This window comes from Camponotus vicinus, unplaced genomic scaffold (genome assembly GCF_025532165.1).
Source record: "Camponotus vicinus isolate PSW18456_S1 unplaced genomic scaffold, iyCamVici1.0 SCAF_4, whole genome shotgun sequence".
Classification (NCBI taxonomy): Eukaryota; Metazoa; Arthropoda; class Insecta; order Hymenoptera; family Formicidae; genus Camponotus; species Camponotus vicinus.
The window spans coordinates 22493917-22519230 of NW_028141976.1; the positions used below are offsets into that span (position 1 = coordinate 22493917).

Below are 25314 nucleotides of genomic sequence, written 5' to 3' on the forward strand. Positions count from 1 at the left end.
GACGACGTCTTTTAATATAAATTCGCATAATTGTTACACGGGCTTAGAATATGTAAGACGTAATTAGATAATGTTTTATACATGAAAATTGACAGATTTGCATATTCGTGTCTTATGTGTGTGTGAATATGGAGAAATAACAAAATATAATAATATCATCATATCAAGATTTTAATGATATTACAACTTTATAGTGTATTTCTTCAGTTTGAAGATAGATACATGCATTTGAACTTTCTTGCAAAGAAACAGTGACAGTATGTAGCACGATATCTCAATATCTGATTCAATGACGAGAGTTAGACTACAAGACTAAATGAAATATCACGGTCGACATAATCGAATGCGAGGCGTACGTGCTGCGCAACGCAAAGCTATATCACACGTCTAAATTAGAGTTTGCAACGCAATCATTCATGCGTGTCAGTAATGTCGCGAAACGAGATTCCACCATGCACGCGTGTGTGTCCAGTTAAGTAATTTAATAATAATTATTCCCTCACACATACATATGCACACACAGAAAACGCAAAATGCGGCCCATCGCCACTGTCGACCGACTCATAAATCACCGGCTAACGCTTAGCGGACTTAGTCGCTGATCGTGATTTAACTGGCAATGTCAGTAAAATGCTAACAACTGCACAAAAGAGTCGATAAAGGGGAGCATTTGTGAATGAACGATCGGTCGAGTCTTATTTATATGAGATAGCATTTTAATTGACATCACTTAATCTCTTTAAATGGCTATTTAAATATAAAAAGCCTAATGAGAGAGAAGAAGAGCGATATCCCTTTAGAGTTCGCAGATCGTGTTTTTTTTTCGATATGATCTATCAATATAAATCTACCAAAGTAAATCGATGCAACTAAATTTAGATAGTGTTTTAAAGTCGCTGACAATCGTGGAAGAATCAGCAGACATCCGTTCTTATAATTTTATTGTTAAATTCAATTACGTGGCACTCGCTGTTTTTTGGCCGGATGTGATAAGATGAGGAACGATCTTCGAGGAAACGATATGAATTCTAACTTGCAGTGAACGCGATTACATCGATCGTCATTATACAGGCACGAAGGGTTCGGTGAGCGGGAGCGTGTGGGTATATATAATGTGTATTATCAAAGTACACCAGGGATGCGTTGGCAAATCCGTTAGAGAAGAACATAATAGAGCCACGAATATTCCGTCACGCTGAGAAGATTTCTCTTAACGAAATTGACGTAGCGATATAACGTAAACGTGAGAGTATCGTATTAATGAAAAAATAAATATGAATTTAATACTTACGGAATTTTAATAATCGCTCTTGAATGCATCGGATTTTAATATATTACAATTTAATAAATCAAATTGACCTACTTTTTTCAATTTTAATCAAAAGCGATAATTATCTCGCGCGTTTCGCGAATTTTGTAATGCGCGAACAGCTTTTCGTAAATATCAAGTCATGAATTAGAACAGTCTATTTTTTTTAACGTAAACCCGATAAACGAGTGCTGAGTATTATTGGACACCTGTACATTCTCTCAACCTCAACAGTAATAAGGGGTTATTTGATTTTATCCACTCTTTGTGCTTTATCGAACTATACTCTAGCCGAGCGTATTCTACGGTCAGTTTCTATTTGCGGCCGTAATAATCTAACATAGTCGCCAACTCTCTCGTAAAGTTCGCTCTCTCGCAAACGTGGAAACGAATCGCTCGGCGAGCTTTCTGCGTTATTCATTCGACGCCGCCGCCGGGGCAAAGACTCACGCTCGACCGCACTCGTAAATTATTTCCGGGCGAAACGAAGTAGCTGAAATACGTACAACCTGCATGAAATCCCATTTTTCCTATCAAATACGTGCCCACGCGATTCTTCGGACTGCAAATAACTGTGGGTAACTATTTTCCAAATACTCCTTTTGCGATAAGGTACACCGTTCGCACAGCTGATAGCATCTCAATTAGCACGTGTCGCGTCAAAAGCGGCGGCGGGGCGATCAAACGGAGAATTAAATACTAGAAGAACGATCGAGTTGATGCCATCTACGAAATGATATGCCATGTATGTTGAGTAAGATTATCCGCGTTTCGCGAAGATAGCTTGCGCGATGATATCGATGATGAAGCATATAAAAGCGTATACGCGAACGTGGCAAAATATACGTGGATGGCCGCTTCGAGGAAACACCCGGAAATCTCTCGGAAACTTTAGAGCGATCCGAGTGTGCGGAAGGCATCGGGTCAACTGCCACAAATGCACTCTGGACTTTTGGGGTCGTCTCGGTGCGTTTTCATCCGAGAACTCGAATCCTCAAAGCGACATACAGTGAACGCCGTCAGAGTTTCGCGTCAATAAAGAAACTGGAACGAAAAGAGACGCGTCGTCTAGAAAGGATAGAGAATGAAACACACATGCACTCGAAAGGGATGAGACGACACGCGATTGCCCAAAGCTTTTCACTCGTATACCGGTAACGGTAAAACTCGAAGCATGATCGCTCGCGCACAGAAAGAATTATCGGAACGATCGATGGACAAAGGAAATCCAGCATACTCCAGTTCGACTTTCTTATCGTTTTCGACAAGTTCTTTTCATCGTAGACAATAAAATGTTAGAATAGATTATTAAATAAGATATGTAAAAGTATTCGTATTTACTCGCGCACACATATACGTACACAGACACAATATATATACATATATATGTTTCGATAAAGGGAGGCAATCCCTCGTGGATATGTAGAGATTGTAAAAATAATCCTATTAGTTCCTATAAAATTTTTTTCTACGCATCTTTTATCACTTTATTATCATCATCTTCTAATTTCTTTCAATCAAATATATTTTTTTTGAAGATAATTTTGACGAAATAAAACAAGAATACTCTTTTTTATAAAAAGATGTGGAGAATTTAAAAATTATATTTAAAAAAAAAACATATATATATAGTAAAAATACATATGCATATAAAAAAACGCTACCGCTTCAAAGTTTTATACGTTAAAAGATTTATAGGTAATCTGCATTTACGATGTATAAAAAAAGAATCTATCACGCTATTAAATAAAAATCTTTACTGAACATAAAAATAATTATTACAAATTATTAAAATCCATAAAGTGATATAAAAATTATTTAAAAAATATGCTTCTCAAATTTTAACTTTAAAGAAGAATATCTCGATAGAGATGCGTCGTAGAAAAAAATTTTATAGGAACTTATGAAGTTATTTTTATCTACTCTACATGCCCACGAGGGATCGCTCATCTTTATCGAAATACCTCGCATATATATATATATATATATATATATATATATATATATATATATATATATATATATACGTTTTGCAAGGAATAAGGAATGAAAGTACAATGTATCAACCATCTTAATAGACAACTCTCTCGCCTTAAACGGCTAACGCATAAATCTTCGCTTATCCTTTTAACTGCGTGTCAACGTAAATGGCGCATTTTCGCACGTGCATAAATTACTCCTCCACTCGAATCGCTTAGCGGCAACAATGAGAGATACCTGGTATCGCCCCGCGCGCGCGATATAAAGGCAAGCTTCGCGCGTCAGTGGCGATTTGGATCGTTAAAGGCTCGTCTTCCCGACGAGACGAATGCGGTTAGCGGCGCGCCGCGGCGCCGGCGTCCTCGCATCCGCCCAAGGATTATGGATGCGTTCCACTTCCGATAACGCGCGAAACATGAAGGCGTTATGCTCTCGCCCCCTCCCCCCTTCCCCTTCCCCTCTCCTCTCGTGTAGCACGTTCCGCAGCCGCACACCTCGTCGAAGTTGGCAACAGCATCTGGAGCGTTAAGGGTGGATGAGCGATGTGCCGGTGTCTTGCGGCGTGATGGATCGTCCAATACCAGCCAATATGCAGTATTGCACGTGGAGTGGCAAACTGGTATCCATGCATCAAATCGGCGGCAGAGCGGGCAAGGGGAGGACAGCGGACGGACAGGGAGGATGGGCGAAGGGAACGCAAGTTTTGTGTGCTCTACACGACACGCTGCTGCACACACTATCGTATGCTCGGTCGCCTCCATCGTGGTCAGAGGGAACGGTTCTTGCCGTTCTTCCTAGTACTACCATAAGGTGCATCTCCGATTGCAGGGATAGCTAGACATATATATATATGTATGTATATATACGTATATAGAGGTATCCCTGCAATATATATATGTGTACATGTACGCGATTCTCTCTCGGTAAGAACGTAGGATATACCGGTGCTGCGAGCTACGTGGTCGTGCCATGTGTTTGGAACGTCAGGCAACCAGACACGTTTCTCGAGACAAGTTTTTGCTGTCTTATTTTATCCGAATGTGCACCAAATTGTATTCACTTTTCTGTTTAACAGATTGTTCTAAAAGGTTAAAGTTCGAGGAATAAAGAAAAAGAGGAGGAAAATGAAATAAAAGCGATGATATCTAAAACAACAAGGAATTTCATATTAAATAAATTTCCGTACGCAAGTGATGGAATATACGATTTCGTGCGACAGTAATTCGATTTCTTGTCGCGCGTTGTATCGAACCATTTCTGCAATTGTCTTTAATGTCGCCGCACTTAACGTCGATCCCTTATCGAATTTCAACAAATTATTCTACAATACTGAACTCGATAAACGTGACGAGAAGAAATATTGGCTTACCGAAACGTCAGAGTGGTGAATGGTCGATAACTCTTATGACTATTGATGCTTTCCATCGGCGTGCCCCAGAAGTCATCGTTGAGCACGCTACTCCACGATGCCTCGCCGATCACGTCCCTGTTCCTCACCACCGCCGGTATATCATCGTGTACGAAGTCGCAGTCGAGTGCATTGAGATAGCAACCAACCGCGACGAGGGCAACAGCCGCGTAGATGCACCATCCAGGTGGCTCGTTCGTTTCAGTCCCGTTGCATCCACCGCGCCCGCTTCTCTTCGACGTTTGACAGAAGCAGGAGGAACCGTTATTCCGTCGCTTCATGTTATTCAGCGCTGCTTGATACCACGCACGAGACAAGCTCTCACGTTCGTTTGAATCGCGAAGCCCGGAGCGCGATCACTGTCATCAAATTGCGAACTGTGCGTTTTCCGACGCCGTTATCTCCTGCGCGGAATTTGATCGCACTGTCCGCTGTTACTACACCGATCGGAATCAGCTGACTCTCGCATTTCTAAGACGAGCGCACAGGGGAGAGTTTACACGGTCGAGAAGACGTGCTATGTCTCCTCGGCGTTTAAGGGTCGCTACTAAGTGCCACTTCGATCGCGAATACCGGCACACATTTCACGGTACTTATTTTATCGATAATCTTGTGAGTAGATAAGTCGTAAAAGTCTAAGGATAACACATTGGCTTTCGAGTAAGCTCCCGATCGAGCCAAGGGGACATGATTCCTGCGTAACCCTCGTGGTAATACGACGCGATATCTTGCGGTGCTAGCCGGTGCCTCGCGTTGGATTCTCCCATTTAGATCGTCCTCAACTATACCCCGAGCATTCGTTCGTCTCGCGGTGAGCTTGATAAATGACTGCGGGGGTTCATTATTTATCGGGTCGACCGGCCCGAGACCGTGTCCTAGATGAAGGGTAGCGGTGGGTTTCGCGCGCGAACCTCTCGCTACACGACTCGGATAATAGCCCTTGCGCGTGGACTTTCCTCGGAAATTGTCCCCATGGGGAACCCAGGTGGATTCTTTTTACGTAACCGTGTAACGACGTAACAGCTCGTTACCACGCACGCGACCGGTATCGTGCCGATTCAGTCGCAAATCACTGATTCGTACGGGTCATTACGGATTCTTCCGGCGGGGTGAAATGCGATATACTTATAGCTCACTTAGCGCGTGATTTAAGTGACATTAACGCGATGCTTCTGTAAGCTGCGGTTTCGTTTCAGAGTAAATCGCGATCCGATAGTTCGCATATTCACATATGCACATTGTTCGTCTACTCGGATCAATTCTTTTATAATTTCGATTACGCAAACACGCTCTTATCTTATATTTCACGTGTCCTTTTATCCAATATATAGTGTATCAATTATATCGTTTTTATCGTCCTAGTTTTGCTTCTCAAGCGTCTTAAGAGTGAAAAGTCCAGATCGTTAATAGATGTTCTACTTTGTTGCAGCATCGAGAAAATTTCGTAGAATTATGGAGAACAGGCTACAACGCCGAGAGGACGGCTGTATGACCCAGATATTCGTAGCGAGAACTCTTACGTCGCCACAATTTTACTGTGCATATAGATCTATACAAGCTCCTATCTCGCCGGGGGCACGGCTTGAAATCCTCCGCGGCAACACCTTCATCTCCCGCCAACCCCCTGTTTCTCCCTCGCTATTGCTCGCTTTTCTATCCCTTTCCCCGACGCCGCTACCGCTTGGTCGCTTCTTTCTTGCTCCTCGTCTTCCTTCGGCTTCACCTCTCGCGCCGTTGAATCCAATCTCTAGACAAGTATCGCGATAATTTTTCCCCCCGATTTCGCTTGGTTTGCAATCCAGAATCCCTGAGAAATTTCTGATACCCCAACGATCTCACAGATTCTCCTCCTATTCGCCTCCGGTGAGATGACACTCGAACGAAAAGTCGGGCATTCTCAAATGCTCCAGTGATAGTCTTTCAACGATTCATGCCGAGCGACTTTTGACGAAGGAACGAGAAAATTTCACGAGATGGAAATTATGAACAAGTTCCAATTATCAGTATTCGTTAGTTTCAATCTTATTCGAACTTACCGCAATAATCTATTTGAAATATGCAGCATCCTCATATCATTTATGATCTTTTCCTGCGGGAATGCTCTATTTTTCATAACTTTTAATCATCAAAAACGCTCAAATGCAATTGTAAAGGTAAAAAAGATATTTCCCTACTGATCGGTAGTATCATCAAAAGTTGACGATGACGAATCAGCGCAGACACCTCCCAACGATCTGTCATCTGTTATCGCGCATTTTGCCGATCGACACGACGTGCAGATCGCTACGCACCGCACAACGTCATCGGAACGTCACAGATCACGACGATCGGCGTCGAGCTCGGACAGGTCGTCGCGACGACGATAAGCGCGAGACTAAGGGACGACGGCATCCGCCCGGTTATATACCCGACGCACTCTGACCCGCAAAGCCGCGCCCGCGCACGAGCCACCCCCGGGGCTTTCCCTCCTGCCTGCACTCTCGCGCGCCTTTCTTCTTCTTTCCCGTTGGCCGGCACCTGCTCAACCTTGGACTCCACTGACGTCACGTTGTTTACCCTATGGTTCACCTGCCGAAATATTATCCCAAAAGGGGTTACGTTCAGTAAAGTAACGATGTAATAATTTGAAAAATGCTAATGAAATTAACAGTCGCTATAAATTCATTAAAAAATATACATATGTGATATTTAATAATCATTAAGAAGTGATAAAAAATGATAATTAATAATTTTATTATAGAATTATTATAATATATGTTTTATCTAATGGAGGAAATTCCAATTACTCCACTTTATAGATTTACTTAGCGCTTATTTGATCATTTTAACAAGTTAAATATTTAATTATTAATAAAGCTTCTAGAATTCATCGTGCTACGTCTCGCTTATGTTATACAGTTAAAAGCACGTTGAATCTTACGAGCAAGATAACAAAGCATCGAGCAATTATTTATTACCTGTATTTCCTAGGATATCTCGAATCTAACAATACAACGAATCACGGTTCGCGAATCAATGAACGTAATGACGATACGAGCTCGTTACCGACGATGATGATACGATAACGAGCTCGTAGTGGCGAAGTGATGCTGCATGGTATGATTGAATTTGGCTCGCGTGCCATCACAATTCTGAGCATATATCAAATTGAAATTACATGATATCAAGATACAGTCATGTATATATAATATAATTTTAATTATTGCCCCAAATCATTATCACAAGTGAAATAATTAAAGCGTAAACGTAACAATAACTCATGCGTGATTTATGTGTAAGCGTACAACGAGAACTTTGATATGTAAAATTATAAGGACATATTTAATACATCTCTGTTCGAAAAAAATGCATTTTAAATTGTTCTTTAAAGTAATAATGCAGGAACATATGTATATATATAAAATTTTGCAAAGTTAATCTAAAGATTTGTACCTTCAAAATTGCAAAGGTAAACTCAATCATAAAAAAGATTATCAAAGAATAGAAATATCCACGTATAATACGATTATAATTGATTGTAAGATAAATCAGAATTTTCCTTGTCACTAATAAGCAAGTTTCTCAGGAAGTTATAATTGAGCAAGATGCTAGCATTCTTCGACCAAGAAACTTAATATTAGGGACATGACTGTCGCTCAAGTAATTCGCATAATGTACCCAGAGTTCGCAATTAATGATCATTTAATGTAATGGCTCCGAGTAGCCGTCAGTGCCACGATTCGCAAGCGAGCACGGAACTTTGGCCCCCAGCATGCTGAACTTCCGTATGAATCCACTTTCAAACTACACAAGAATTTTTAATTACGACCCTATAGAACGAAAAACGCCACTTACGTGTCAAGTTAATGGTTCCCCGCACTCAAAGCATCGGAAGTACGCGGACTTGTCTCGCATGGCTCCTAACGAGTTTTTACTCCCCGCAAAAAAGATCAGTGCGATTAATCGCGATAACTATTTTATTCACACGCGCGATCTTTATTCTCTTTAGATCGAATTTATCACGTATCTCTCTGTGATATTTTATATATTTTTCAATTTTTAAACGCCACTTTTTGCTTTCAACCTACATATTTCCGTTGAAACTGTAATATCAGACTACGCTTAGCATGCAATGTCGAGGAATGTTTAAAGAATCGATCTGCCAGACGAGATTTTGCGCGCGAAGATGACGCGCTTAAACCATTTCTTTGTGGACTTCTCGTTGAAGTATAAATTGGTTTTATGCTGTGCCGAGAAAGTTTCTAACTAGAAACTTATAGTCGCGGAACAAACGTCTGTAGACGGCACTGAAATATAGTGTTCTCGTTGCGCCTGAATATTCAGCGAACTCGCTCGCGCGCTACCTACTTCGTTATACCCGGTTTAACGCTTGCCACTGTCTTTGACCGTATTTAATAATACACCTAATCGACGACGGCGCCGCCGATGCCCCATGAGAGGCAAGGTCCGCCAAGGACCGTGAAAAGGTGTAAGTAAGGGTGGTCGCGATACGAACGCGAGTGTCTTCATGAGCTTGAAGAAGAGCAAGAAAGAAAGAGGGACACGAAATGACTTCATCTGAAATAAAGATAAAGGCAAGTCTCGCGTTTGCCTCGCTCTCCTCGTGCGCTTTAATTTATTAAACGCTGTGGCGTATCGAGCAATTGCTCGCCTCTTTCTCTCTTCTTTCTGTCTCCTCCTCGCTACCGAAGATATAAAGATGAACCGATGGCTTGCGCTGTGTTTCGTATTCTCGTACAGTAGTTTCAGCGAAAACAGTTCAGACGCAGTCTCATTCGTGCCGTTCGCCGGTTCCTTGTTTAAATTCTCGCATCAAGTATTCATTGTTCCTTGGTTGTTGTTAATGCGTTACGCGTCGCGCTTCGTGTCTGTTTTATCGTCGAATCGTGAAATCGCTTCGGTTATCTTCATCTCGTGAAATATTTCGATTTCTCGGCGCGAGATAGCATCTTGGACTTGAAAGCGCAATGTTTCTGCGAGAAATCACATGTTAACCGTGCGGATACCTCGCTGTACGTGCCGTATCGATCGGCGGGTAATCTTAAACGCGAACCGACGCGAGAAATAATACCTATAATCCGTACGTAGTGCGAGGCACGCGAACGCGAAAGAGCATGCGAAACGTAGCTACATCGAGTAACTCGGACAATCCCTCGACAATCGCGAATAATGCCGTTCGAGAGCTCGGTATTGGTGCGTTAATGAAAATCCGCGGCCTGGTCACTTGCAACGCCTCAACGGCAAGCCACAAGAAGTACGAAACTCGTTAACGCCACGTTAATGAATTCGGATGGCGGCGGCTTCATCAAAACAACTCTCACCGTCCACGAGGTTTCGCGCGACAGAGAGACCGTTTCGTCGGCCACAATAGGACAACTCCGTGGACAATCAAAGGTGGTGGACAATCAAAGGTGGTGGACATTCGGTCGGTTAAAGCGCCGCAGGAGAGAGGAATGTATTTAATTAATGCATTCGAGCAATGCGTTATAGAATACACATACACATACACATACATGACCGCATAGAATCGAGGACGACATCGTGTATACATGCGGACTTACACGCAGTATATATGTATGTATGTATGTGGCGAATGTTATCATATTCGCCGCAAAATTCGGCGGATTTCATGCCGATGTCCGAGTTGCTATTTCGCCAAGAAAGACAGAGCCCGCAATTTCCGGTAATGCCTCGTTTTCGCAGGAAAGATGCATCGACGAGATTTGGGACGAGAAGTGGGTGAGCGGAATCCAGACAAAAATTCTATTCTCGTGCTTCAAAAACATCCTCTTTACAGTCTCTCCTCTCTCTCTCTCTCTCTACCTTTTCCTTTCTCTCCCTTATCTCTAGTCCACCGTAGGCAAGATCGCAGGCTTACGAGAGAAGGGCGTAGACGTTCCCGAAGCTACAACTGTCGGAGGAATCTCGCCGACGAGCCGGAGCAAGGTAGAGCGTAATCGGGATCTTACCCCGCCACCCGACACCCTTCACGGTACATGGGTAACTTGGAATGATTTCGAGCGTAGAGTTTCGGGCTCTGCCTTACTCCCCTTGGATGCCACCCAAGTGATAAGAGAGAGCTCTTTGCACGAAACGTGGAAATATTAACTAATATTATCGCTTTGCACTGCAAGTCTAGTAGTTGTATCCTTTTGATAAATACCGCGAAAAATTCCGACCCTATCATGTATTAATAAATTTTCTCTTCAAATCTTGTTTTATCAGATAATTTAATCAAAGTGAACATGTTACATCCTACTAATAAAATCGCATATTTATATCTTTTTGATGGATATTTTATGACGTAAATTTAAATTACTTTTATTAATGAAAAAATTACGTCGTAATATAAATGTAAGTGATATTCGATGTTTCTCAAAATGTCCAATCTATCGATGAATCAATCTGCATTGTGATACCATTTGCAGATAAAAGGCGGATAAGAGGATCCGGAAGAAGGCTAGGTAGATGTAATGAGAAGAAAGATCTCCGCGTCAGCTGAAATTCTCGTAGAACGTGTTCGTGTCCAACCGGCGAAGAAGTACACGCGAACGACTACGAGTACGATTTTAATTACGAGTTTATTCGCGCGCGCGGCTTCAAAGAGGAGGACATCGGAAGGGAGTTACACGAGATTAGTTCCAGATTCAAAAAAGCGCATTCTACCTTTTGAGCATAATACACCGTCGTTGTAAGTCGCGCGAAATCACATTTTCGTTTCGAAGCGAGCGTAGATCTGCGTAGAGTTTTTGCGCTTGGAGATCCGTCTACACAACGATACGGCCGGGCATAGTCGATCAATATAATCGCATCGGTAAACGGATCCGGATGTGAAGTACCGATCCCGTTCGGACGGCTTTTGGCGGTGGAGCTTACGAGGCGGCTTACGCGCGCGCGCAAACAACGGTTGCCGGTGCAGGTGATTTCGGGCTTCTCGAGAGCTGACCAAACAAGGATACGCCGAATTCGGTATAATAAATTCACGGCTTCTCCTTGTGATTGACTTGGCATTATGTCGCAAGCTGTCGTAATCTCTGATCAGTAGCTTAGCAGTTCGAGAAGATTTGGCGAAATTGTCGCGGGATATACGATAAGGGAGTAATGGTTAGATGCGAGAGAGACTTTATGGACGAAGATACGCTGGACCAACCGGATTAAGGCTGGCCTTACAGCGAACTTGTCGAATTACCTCCGGTTAAGTTCGTTCTGAAATTTCGGAGATGCGATGCCTGGGATATAATAGCTTTCGTTGCGAACTGCGCCGATAATAATTCGCATGGAATGTGAAGCGTGGAATTTCGAGTCGTAAATCAATTACGGGACTCTGGAAAGCCTGTAGGTTAATGAGTCTGTCGGACGTCAACCGACACGACGGTCGAAACGAGCTTCGATTATCAATTACCGTTCGCGAATTAATGAAACATGTTCACGAGCATATTTTAATGATTCACGAAGCGAAAGAGGGTAAATGTGATGCATCTGTAAAGGTGAACATTGATACTGGCAACGGACTCTGTTCGATTTCAATTCTGAAATTTTACGACGACAGGAATCAACATTTCATAAAGGATCAAGCAGAATGGACCTGGGCACGGCTTGCAAAAACGGTTTACGAGACGCGTTTCGTCCGTCATATTTTTGTTCGATCGAAACATTTCGCCCGTTTTACATTATTTACACGAGAGAGAGAGCGCAAGCGGATACAAATGTGCGGCACAAAAATACAGAATCGACATGTAATACTTTAAAACGTCATTTAAAGTAACACGACGATAAATCAAGCAACGAAATAAGGACGGCTGAAACAATGTAATTTGATGTACATTCGATTCATGCGTTTTCTCCCGCTTGTCTTTTTGCTGGGTCGTTTTCATCGAAGCACAATCGCTATATAATTTAAGAGACCACCGTTCGTTTGTGATATTTTTTCAAAAGCGTCATTTTCCCCAAATTAAAACCTATTTACCTGTTTTATTTTCATATAGATAGTTTCCATGATGTGCTATGTAATAAACGCTAAAGATTTTTTGCAATACGTTTAAAATACCCGTACGTATGAAAAAAATCACACGTAGATATATAGATTTTACATAATATTCATTGAAATCCATAAAACATATACGGAAATTAGATAATTTAAACCGTCCAAATATATCAGCGGTCAAAAACGAATAAACGTACGGCTTTCGTAGCCGTCTGGAAGTAATGGGAGCTGGGATACCGCGATAACCGATGAGAATTTTTCTTCCTGCGATAACACCGTCCAGTGATCGCCTTTAACGATTGGTCGGCGACATATCAACGATGGTCGCGTCGATGCACTAAGTGCACCAAGTCGAAACTTTTCCAATTTTCTACGATTTCGTATTTATAACTTTGGTACTTACGCTCTTCTTATTTTTTCTCGTCGGATTCTTAACAACTAGAATCAATAATTTGTCTTTAGCGAAGATATAATCGAACAGTGTTAAATGGAGAATTTACTAGATACATAACTGTAAAAAATAAAGAAACAAGAAAAGAAATCGCTCTCCTCAATTTCACAGAAATATTATACATGTCAAAATAACGCTGCGAGAGTGGTAAATCCATCTTTATTCCTCTTCATTCCCCTTTTATTTCTTTTTTCATGTAAGTTTCCTGGTCGAAGAATTCTTGATTGCGATGTGCGATTTGTCAATCAATGCTGTCGATCAAATTTTTATCCTTCACTAAGTATATATGTCAGAAACAGTCAATCCTCATGCTCTTTTTCGTCTCCAACTTATGTTTCCGAAAATAAGAAAAAGAAAAAGGGAGAGAGAGAGCGAGAAAGAGAGACAGGAAGAAAAAGAACGAAACACTTCTATCTTGGATTTTCGGGAAAAAAGTTTGATTCGGCCGTCATTACTACCGTGACATGATGGTAACGTTCTGATCCTCGAAAACCTCGGATGATAGTGTCATAACTCAGTGATCCGAGACTTTCTTGCCTGCCAAAGAAATGTCAACGAAATTAACGAAAGGAAAAAACAAGCAAGATGTTCGATCCACGAAGAAAAAAAAGTAACATTCTCATGAAAACGTAATATTGGGATTCCAAAAGCGAAAAGGAAAAATGTTAATATATTTAGAAAACGAAAGAGAAATCGGCAATGCAAATTTCTCGAGAGAACTTAGCAGCAAAATCGCGTTATAAAATTGCGTTGTCGCCAAGATTAAAACAATACGAGAAAATAGGTCTGTTTTTTATTCTTGCACATCAGTTACACCAGTTCCGGAATAAAAAACGCTCTAGTGTACACTTTTTGAACTAGTTCAGTTAGTGCAGGAATAAAAAAAACAGAACCTAATAACAACAGGGAAATAAAATAAAAAACACAAAATAATATCGCGCCTCGGAATTCGATTACTTAGCGCGAGGAAATGCGCGCGGAATGCATCCCTCATCGGGGCGTAATATCAATATCATGTTCATGCGTCAGGATCCGCGTAATTCAATGGCACGACATTGAAATCCGTTCTACGAGACGAATCTCGAGAAATTAGCGAGGACGACGCGACGCGACGAGAAAGCATGGAGTCGAAATTTAAGGTGTAAAACTTTCGCAATTATCGAATGTTCGGTATCCTTGAAAACTTGAATAAGTGCGGCTGGTGAATGCCCTAACCTTCTCGATATTCCCTGCCCGTGCAATCCGCGCGAACCACCCCCGCGATGGATGCAGGGGCGCGCGATAGGAACGAAGAGGAAAGTGCCGGAATGTGCAATAAAACTGTGCGAGACTTACGGGTAGGGGCGCGTATACAGCAACCAGTAAAGTAGAAAGCATTTTCTATAAAGTACGCAGTTACGTGCCAAACGTCGAAAATTTCGCGCTGCGGCAATATCGCTCGTACTCGCCGGTTTCGCGTGTATCCGTCCCTCCTCCCCCGTTCCGCAATCTCTCTTTAAGTTTCCCTTTGCCGTCGTACTTTGAACACCCGCGCCCTTTCCCACGTTTCGCGCTCGTTCAGGAACACGCACTGACAAGGAATTGTCGGCAGATCGTCCTTGAGACGAATTCCCGAGAAGTTTGCGTAGATACCTTCGCGTACTGCGATGAACGAGAATAAGCTTTTACGATACTGCAGATTTTATCGTCTGACAAAATTGTCTTGGGAGATCCGCTAACTTTTAGAATGCCTGATGGTGTGCGGAATAAATGTCCACAAATATCGCTTGTATAACACGAAGGGAACAGCCGCTGTGTATCTTTTACGATGACCATGGAATTTTAATCGTATGGCATCTCAATTTTGATTGTCTTATTTGATAGTCTCACTCCCTTCTTTTTAAAAATCATTTTACAGATTCTGCTTAAATTCTACGTTTATTAGAACAAAGAAAATAACGAAAAATTCTTTTTCAAAGACAGCGAAACACATGGAGAAAAAAGAATTGAATCGTAAATAAATTCAACAATCAAATAACATAATCCTTAATTAATTACATCTTGTCTGTTATTTTCCTTTTCAAACGAAATATAACAAACTACCGAACTACTTAAAAAGCAGTAAAGCGTAAACTGTTTCTGAAACATTACAATCTCATTGCATAGTACAGAGAACACCAGTTATTGTCGTGTAAAAGCTTATAAATACCCTCCTTTTCAAAAGTTAAATCGCATTTCGTCGTTGGAGTTCGAGAACTGCGTCAGCATGCTAATTCCACTTTCTAATGATACGAAACATTTACGTGTCTCGTAAATTCCGCGAAATACGTTACAATACCTTGGCAATAGCTGATAGCGATCGTTACAGTTGTAATAATCGTGCATACATCGCATGGTGCGGCACCAACGACAACGTTATTAACAACATCGACCAGTTACGCCGGGCAAACAGCAAGTAAAGGAAAACAGAACGCATGGAACGATTCCATGGCGACGGTTCCACGCGGTTCCCATGCTGTCGCGTATATCCAACGTTGTTTTATCAACAAGCGAATACGCGTTTTATCACGTTCACAGTTAGAACGCGAATAATACGTTTTGAATAATGTATTTTGATTTAATGCAACGAGCGCCACGCCACGCCGCTGTATTTACTCTCGAAATTTGTCTCATTGATTCGCCGGGATAACTAAATACGAGGGAGGAGGTAATGCCCGCGTGTCCGCCGACTGTCGACAATTAGCGTCGCGCGAAATTGGTCCCGCATGGACGCAACCGCGAAACCAATGATAATTCCGCTAACGTCGTTATCGAGCACGTGTTTTACGCGCGCCGCAAGACTCTCTCTCCCCCGTTTTTGGCGTAACGCGACGAAACAAATTCTGCGGCTCTCTCCTATATATCTCCCCCGAAGGTCCGCTTTGTCACGTGGCGCGTGAGAATGGCGCTAGTACAATAGCTAGCTACTCTCGAAGCTGCGCATGAATAAGTCCGGCACGACGATAAATAAAAAGGGACATACGGGAAAAGATGCCGAGATATTACGGGTTTTCTTACGGGTACATGCTTCATTGAATTTTTAATGGCAAGTGTTACTACGCACGAGTGATCTCGATAAAGTGAAATATGCGGGGGAGGATACGTGTGACTTGAAAAAAAAAACGTCACGAAAGTGGTTTTCTCCTCGTCAACAGAAGTTTTAAAGTTAAAGCGCGACGGTATTGGGGAACAATGTGACGCGCATGCATGAAACATCGTGATTTATGCTGCGTGACTGTCTACGCACATCACGGACTCAAAGAATCATCCCTGTAATGCTATCCTCACTGAACGTGCCGCCCTATTTATTCAGGAGGAAAGAAACTTTTTTATTACACAGTACGCTACTGTCAGGCTTCGATAAAGCGATGGGGTCTTATGCGTCGTATGAGCGAGTTTCAGTAGTGCACCTCAGTGGTTGGCCCGACGTAAAATAACGAAGAGCAAATAACGGTGAAATAATGGGTATCAACGTTTCCTTGCGCCGCGCCTAAGCTCCCCGACGATCTCTTCCGCTTATCTGATGCCCTAGTTCGCTAACTTACTTCCGTGCGGAGGTAAATGCATCGCGTAATAGATTTACCGAAGTGACGGGCCCCAATATTACTTCCGATAGACATCGGATACGACAGAATATTTTTCTGTCTTCTATGATTACAGAAAAAAAATCATTTAAGGTATTCAGACCCGTAATACTTAACCCTTTCGCTGCTGTAGGCGCCTTTAGGCGTTTTGAAATTTTGGTAATTGTATGCTGTTGGGGCCTTAAAGCGTCCAATTGTTATCACCAAGATGATGCTCTTGGCGCCTTTAGCCGTTCAATATTTTTATTATTATTAAAAAATATATATAATCGACCAAAACTAGCCAAAATTCTTGTTTATTTATTAAGTTGTTTATTTATTAAGCAGTTTTTGACGAAGTCTCACACTGACACAACGTTTTATCTCTCTTTTTCAAATGTGGCAAGACGTTAATGATCTTGTAACTGTGATATGTGGAGTTTACAAAATTAAGATTTACTCTCTAAATTTCTTAGAGTGAAGCTTGCACTCGAAAAATTGAGTGACTGGTCAAATCACTCTAGTTAGAGTGATTTTTCACTCATAGGAGTGAAAAATCACTCTAACTAGAGTGATTTGACCAGTCACTCAATTTTTCGAGTGCAAGCTTCACTCTAAGAAATTTAGAGAGTACATTGTTATACTCTTTTATCTGAACCTGTATACTTGAAAAAGGCCACAACCATATGGTCGAAACGTCTTTTAATAAATAAACAAGAATTTTGGCTAGTTTTGGTCGATTATATATATTTTATAATGATCCTTTGATTATTCTACTAGCGATATTAAGATAATTTAAGAAAAATTTTTATTATTATTATTCAAATATCTTTATACTAGTAATTGATATGCTTTGCGCGACAGCGAAAAGTTTATAAAATTTTAAACTTTGTCGTGTATCGGTACGGCTAAATATGTGTCATCTGTCACACGCGCATTAGACTTCACCGTAGCGAAAGGGTTAAAGGTCAAACTCACTGATGGGAACATAGATTAACTTTATGATGAAACTGAATTTTCGTAACGCGCGTATTTTCATTATATGCCTAAAAGAACGAGATCACCATCTCGCTCCCCATGTTCATTTACAACGACCCATCGCACGGGAACAGCAGCGCAGGCTTGTCCACGATGGAAGTTTGCGAGTCTTTCATATCGCTCGCATTTATCTACGTAAAAGCGACCAGCGGCGGGTAGAGAAAGGGCAGCAATATAGGCCTGAATGACGCACAAAGTGCGGCAACATACACTCCACGCATTTGGCCAGCCATTAATCTCGAGCTGTTCCAGACGTGCTATCCTCTCTCCCGGTTGCTCTTTACAGAATCATCGGGGGGAATCATACATATGTACATATTCCACCTATATATTATAGCCATTCCATTCGGTGCTTCGATTAAGCAAATCATGCTCAATAATTATTACATTATGATTGTTCCGTCATTTAACCGGACGATTAAATACATTTATTGAATTTCCGATCTTTAATCGATACTCCGCGTGACGTTTCAATTTCGCTTAATCGCTATGGTTATCGCACGGTTATTGCAGTTTAAGAAAATAATAATGATAAATGTGTCATGATCATAAATTTTTCATCATCGTTGATATGTAACTTGTCAATTAATACTTAATCATATATCGATTGCGGATTACATGAGTAATAATTCCGCAAATAAAACATTAAAACAAGCAGTATATAAATATATCTCGTAAAATTCCTAGTAATATTTATAACTCATTTCAAATCTCATATATTGCACACGATAAATATTTTCCGAATTGCACGCGCAAAGAGAGGATAGTATTACCAATATACACATGTAGCTGTTTCCTTCCGTTTCAGTGACGGATCACGGAAGCAGATTCACTCGCAATCCGAAAGAATGCACGATCGCTTCCCGTCGCAGCTGCTGCGCGCATTTCCGTTCACGTGCAACGAATTTCAGCCAGGAATTCGTTAGCAGCTTTGAACTGGCGTACGTGACGACGGCATTTAAAGGCACTATCAGGTTAACGGCTCGCTCGTTTCTCCGAGGTGAGGTGGAGGGACCCTCCTCCCCCGGACATTCGGCTGGGAATCAGTGATTCACGATGCACGGGCCATAAAACCCGGTGTACACCCCATAAAAATATCCGGTCAGTGCGTAGGAAAAATGCGCCTGGCGTCGACGGCGTTTTATTTTCGATCGCGTGTCGCACAGTTTGCGGGACATTATTCGGGATTAATTCCGTGGACGCGTTGAAAATGCCGGGCGCATCACCGACGCGTTGTAATTTATTAATCCTCCCGCGCGCGAGTGTGCGTTTCTGTAAAAACATGCGGCGGTCGGCGCGATTGTAATTAAATGCAGATGTCCATCCCCCGCGAAGGTTACGGCCGGAACGGATGGGGTTCCGCAAAATGTAAAAAAAAAGGACGGCGAATGGTAAAAGGGATAGCTCTCGCGCTCGTTTTCGCGATGAAAAACTGACGGATTTTGTGACAGCGACCGAAAGATAAGATCTTTTCGCCCGGAACATGTGTAACGAGATGAATAATACTTGTACGCGAAATTCGCGAAGGGTTAATAAGCGGATTTTACTCCAGTCTAATATAAAAGATATCTATATATTCGTGCGTGCATGCATATATGCGAATATATAACCGGTCATACATGTAGGTGCGTGACAGTAATTTATTATAACAGCGGCGGTTATTGTACCAAACTTTTTGTCGAGCAGCATGACATCGTAACGAACGATAATCGCGACTACGCTCCATCGGAGAGAGAAAGAGAGAGAGAGAGAGAGAGGGGGGGGGCTCGTAATACACTTTACGATTTACAATCAAGCGCGCCGTGTATGTAAAATGACTGTGTGTACGCATAACAGTGTATGACTCATTAATCCCGATGCGGCCTCGAAAACAAGCACTGCTACCATGCGTTTTAATTAAATGCAATCTCCGTCGAGTAAAATCGAGGACACTCGAGGCCATGAACGATGAGCGATCGCGAAAGACACGAAATAAATAATATTACAGTTACAAGACAGCTCAAAGATGGATGCACCATAAATTCATCAACTTCTCTCGTATTCGAGTATCCTTGAGTTAGATAATAATATGTACAGAATCGCGCGAAGACGATAGAAATATAAATATATATCACTTGAGAGAGTACAAATGATAAGAGAGAAGTATTTTGTGAAATAATGGAGTAGTATACATCGTAAAATAAAAGTTGTGTTCGCCTTCTAATTTCATAAAGGCTGATATTTTATAAGGTATTTTATTTTTATAGCTTATGTTATATTTTTTTATATATTATATTATTTTATAAGTTTCATCATTCGCCACTATTGCGACATAATTTTCGGTTACGGGTAATTCGCGCCGACGTATCGTCGAATTATTCGACAAAGCGCACTTGGAGATGTCGATTAGCTCCTGCGTCGGGGGACACATTCAATTCCGCTGCATTTAATTAGCGGCATAACTCGCTTAACTCGCACGCAATGATCCTCGCGACGGAAACGGGTCGCGAAGGAAAGATCCTGGCGGCAGGTGGCGAGATTAATAGAACCTTTCTTAAGAGGGAGTAACTACAGGGGTTAAACTAGATCGAGACATAAAGAGGTAGCTATTTGAATGAGAAACTTGAGTCGCTAATGAGAGAGGCATTTACGGTTATTATATCATACGTGGATGTCTCCTGCGTCGCGTTGCCAAGCAATTAAGATGGCAAATTTTTTGCGAGAGAATACTGTCGTGAGTCGCAATACATGTCCCTCCCATTCGTCGTCAAGCGGCGAACTTTGCGAGCAATTAGAGCAATTGGATATTATGATTATCGTTGTTATTACGCTGATTGCGTGAGCAACGAACCAGCCACAAAACGAACCTGTTTTGTCTTGATTATCCCGTCAAATGCATCGACTCTCCAATCTCTCGATAGTGCGTAATTTGGGAATAAGCGGGTGATTTTTGATACCCTAAACGCTCGCATAGCTCGCTGTTTACATGCATTTAACGGGCACACTGCAGTTAAGGAATTTCTACCGAGGCACTAATTATCGTTAATATGCGAGAGAGCTAACAAGCCGGATAAATAACGGTGAAGCGAGCGATTAACCAACCGGACGATAATCGATGAGCTGCGGGGAGGCAAATATGAATTAATATTCGTTGACGCGTGAGAGCAATCAGATTTCTGCGAGAGTAACTCCCAAAATTTGTAAATAGCTCGAGTTAACGCATAGAAACAGCCGCTGCAACAAAAACGACCGCAATAAATCGACTTTGCGAAGGATTATGCCCTTTCCCCTCCCTTTTATCCACGCATGTTCGGCGAAGTCCAAACGACACAACCGCATGCAGAAAACGGCCGATACGACGCATATGTACATGGCCGCCGAACTTTTATCTGCACGCAAAGGATTGAAAATGCTCGATGCGCTCGAGAGGGTTTTAAAGGGTTTAAAGCCGGTCGGCCGATTCTCTCTTCCCGGCTTTGATCGAAATCAGTTTGTCGCGATTTTATTACCTGGGAATGGACGCAGTCGCGAATCCGCGATGCCACACGGCACATCGACGTTACGAATAAATTCTCCCCTCCCCTCCCCCTATGTTTGTCGCGGCAATAAAAGGGGCAGCCGGGTATCTCTCGCGTTGTGGGCCTAGTTTGTGGAGCACGTGGGTCGAGCAGATCTTTAAGCGACGTTCACACTATCGGGCGATATAGCGCATACAAATGAATGAGGCGAACAAACGTGAATAGAAATTACCGACGCTTAATCTGGAGCTATTTGTAGAGAAGATAGACGAGGGAGAAAGAAGAAGAGAGTTTTTATCGTGCTAGATGACGTAGTTGAGTTTTTTGTTCCTATCAAGTGATCAATGCGTGAATCTGAATAAATAAAATTCTTCTTTGTTTTATGATGAATTGGCTTATCACTTTAGTAGAAATAATTCTTTATAAAGGAGCTGATAATTATTTTCTTTACTATCCTTCATGTGAATTAGAGTAGCAATTCGATAAAGCCTCACCTATATCTGACCAATCTTGTAACTCCCAGAGGATGATAGAACGCAATCTTGGTTGCGACGTTTTCTACGATGGCTAAGCCAATGCGCATAACGTGTCTATATCCATTTTGCTACGATCGAATACACAATATCAGGATGCGATCTTGTTTGGCCATTCCATCTACGTGAGACAAACACATCATAATTTCATAGTCTCTATTAATATTTATGCTTTTACTATTTTTTGTTATTAAAGCATGCGATATATATTAAAATATTCTGTTAATCAAACATCATCTTCATGAATCATTTATATCATGGCAACACAATTTTTGCTCGATGTCATGAGTAAAAATCAGAAATTTCGCGCTTTTATGCAAAGCATATTGATAGCTAAATGCAGCACATACATTTTTTATCCTTCAATTTTATCTTTTAATAAAGGCTAATCCGATTTTTATATATTTTTTATATATTTAATATAAAAATATTTTTTTGTATTATTTAATTACATATCTTTAGGTACGTATAATGTTTTATCTTAAAAGTCTCATTTACGTTCGATAATTTAGACATGCTAATTACGTCCTTCGATTTTGTACGCTCTGTTGCAGGCAGATGAAATTTATGCTACGATGCCTTTTAACAGTTTAACGTTCTTATACAAAATTTTCGAAAAAATAGATTACATAACTTATTTTGATAGTTTTTGCAATTGCTTGTAACAGAAATTGATGTACAATATTCGCGTATACAAGAATTATTATATAAAGAAACGATTTTGCAAGCATTAAAACTGGAAAAATGTCGCGTTTGGCGATACTAGTATACGATTTACGTTGAGATCTGTCACAGGTCGCGCATCGACGGCGCTTATCGTATTTGCGTTTCAATTGACTGCGTGTGCAACGTGTGCATGCGAAGGTTTCGTGATGAAGGGAAAGAGGAAAAGAGAGTTAACACATACACACATATACATTAGAGAGAAAGAGAGAAGAAAAGAGAGAGAAGGTTTGTAAAAACGATAAAAGCGGTACAATCACGGCAAAGTACGTCTGTAACTGACGTGAAGGTCCGGTCCCGCTATAAAAATATATTTTATCCACGCCAGCGCAATGCGACTTTGCGATACATTACGTTACGTTTACTCGGACGTTGCGACACAGTCCTTTTATTTATGTTTGTCCAATCAAAAACGAAAAGGAAACTGTAAGACTTTTCCATCACTATTTTTTTAATGTAGAAAATTTTTCACATTTAAAAGAGATAAGAACAAGTATGAAATCATTGTTCGTAACCTGGTTAACGTCTTATAGATTTGAAAATTGAAGATGAAAACACTTGAAATCAATTTTTTTCATGTTTAAAACTGAAAATATTAGTACGTATATAATTATATGTATTCGTATTTTATTTTAAAGACGAAAAAACATGTAATTTTTCTATCCTTCTTTATACAAGAAACAAAATAGATTGTGGGCAATAATCATATAGAACATGTAGAATATTCTCAATAAAACCATTTCCATTTATTTATTTGAATTGATGATGCGCATATATGTGTGTAAAAGAAGAATGTAGAATTATTATATATATAATACATATGTACACACAATATAGATACATAATATATATATTGTAAAATATAACATAATAGTAAATATATTATTTCAATTGTTAATGATACGGGATTATTCATTTTCATCCTATTAATTAGATAATTTTGTGATAAAGTTACTAATATATAGACAAACATATAATTAATTATTAACCAAAAACTTATAATAATTACGAAAAATTGAGCGGTTTATTTGTTCGTATATAAAATGTAACAAAATTAAAATATTCCGAAACAACAAGATATTACACAAGTAATATATTTATAATGTTGTTCGATATAAGAGGGACTGTGAACAAATATAATGAATGAAGTAAAATTGTGAAATCAGAACAAGTCAAGACATAAAAAGTCGTCTATAGATAAACACATCAAATAAATATATAAAATATGAACATATAAATTATTTAAATATAAGTTATTTAAATATATACTATATATATATATATATATATATATATATATATATATATATAATAAGAATATAAATAGCCGTCGCGATTGGAAACGTGTGCTTATTGATCGTTCTGTACTGCGATGTTCTGAAAAATAAATGTAAATGCTATTTTCTCTTTAAACAACAAGAATTTTCTTTAAATAACAAGAAAATGGAATGCGGGAATAAGATTTTTCAAAACGCGAGACCTCTTTAGTACAATTATAAGAAAGTGGATAGAAAGATATAATAGAGAATAATATTATATATATATATACATATACATATAATAGAATCTATGCCCATTCTGTCAAGCTAATGCCACTTTATATTCCATCTTAACATTGCACTTACTTATCAAAACCTATTAAATATTATTTGTTAAGATATTTTATACAACAAAATTAGCATAGATATATACTACTATATGAATATATAATATTATATTTAATATTCCTCTTCGCATTAACATTTTTTAAAGAAACATAGATAATATATAACAATTACTCCATCCCGAAAAATAAAGTTTATATCTAATTATATATAATTGTGTAGATACAATTATATCTAATTATATCTAATTATATATATATATATATATATATATATATAATTATGTATAGTAAAATCTATTTATTATAATTATTTACACATAATACATCAAAATACTTCTAACTTTCAAATTATGCAAAAATATTGAATATAACTCGGAAAAGAAAATCTAATAAAATTCTGCATAATTTGATATGAAATTATAAATATTTTGATATAATAAAATATAAATAATAATATATATATATATATATATATAAATAGATTTTATTATTTTATTATATATAATTATATCTAATTATATATGGGCCTCTTTTCCGTGATGATATAACTACTTATTAACAGAAAGTTTATTTGTCTAAATTTATGTGTATTTTCTTTATTATGTTATATAGTAAAATATAAAGTGGTCAAATAGATATCACATAAACTATAAACATTCAAAATCTGTATTGGCTTCAAGCGGTTTTGTATAATGGATATTCAAAACATAAATATAAAAAATATTAATTTCTTTTTTATCGAAAAATAAATAATATTATATATTTACTTTTAATTATACATAATAATTACTGTATATATATGTGTATATATATATATATATATTTCACATATCACTCGATTAATTATGAAGAGAGAGCATACTATAATAATTATCATAATTAAACCAATCATGTTTACATCCGTTTGCAATTCCAATTTAGTATGCAGTGCACTCAAAAGTCAATTTAGCTTAATGAATATAAGCAATAAATTGCTTTACACTTTCATGATATTTTTATATCCAAAGCTGTGCAAAAGAGCACTCTTTTAAATATGAATTAAGACGAAATAAGTAGTATATATATACATGGACTGCGTTAACGATAATACGTATATAGCCGCAATTTTCATTCGAGAGCAATTCATCGATTTCACATCCTTTTGATGTGCCCACATAAATTACTGCGCCACTTTGTCAGCTTTTGAGCGATTGGGGAGAGAAAG

At 39.6% G+C, this 25314-nt stretch overlaps 1 protein-coding gene across 5 annotated transcripts in view; it reads right to left on the reverse strand.

The window, feature by feature from the left end:
• The window catches only part of LOC145971119 (protein O-mannosyl-transferase TMTC1-like), a 230681-nt gene that overhangs the window by 123580 nt on the left and 81787 nt on the right, over window positions 1-25314 (reverse strand). For 3 of the 5 annotated variants that reach the window (XR_014438770.1, XM_083098433.1, XM_083098431.1), the window contains exon 1: window positions 4659-7047. The exons of the other annotated variants lie outside the window; for them this stretch is intronic. Coding sequence is in view for 2 of the 3 variants with exons in the window: in XM_083098433.1 (XP_082954559.1) it covers window positions 4659-4978 (320 nt within the window). In the remaining variant the exon portion in view is untranslated. Of the gene's footprint in view, window positions 1-4658; window positions 7048-25314 lie in introns of those variants that run through there. 5 annotated transcript variants of the gene reach the window in all.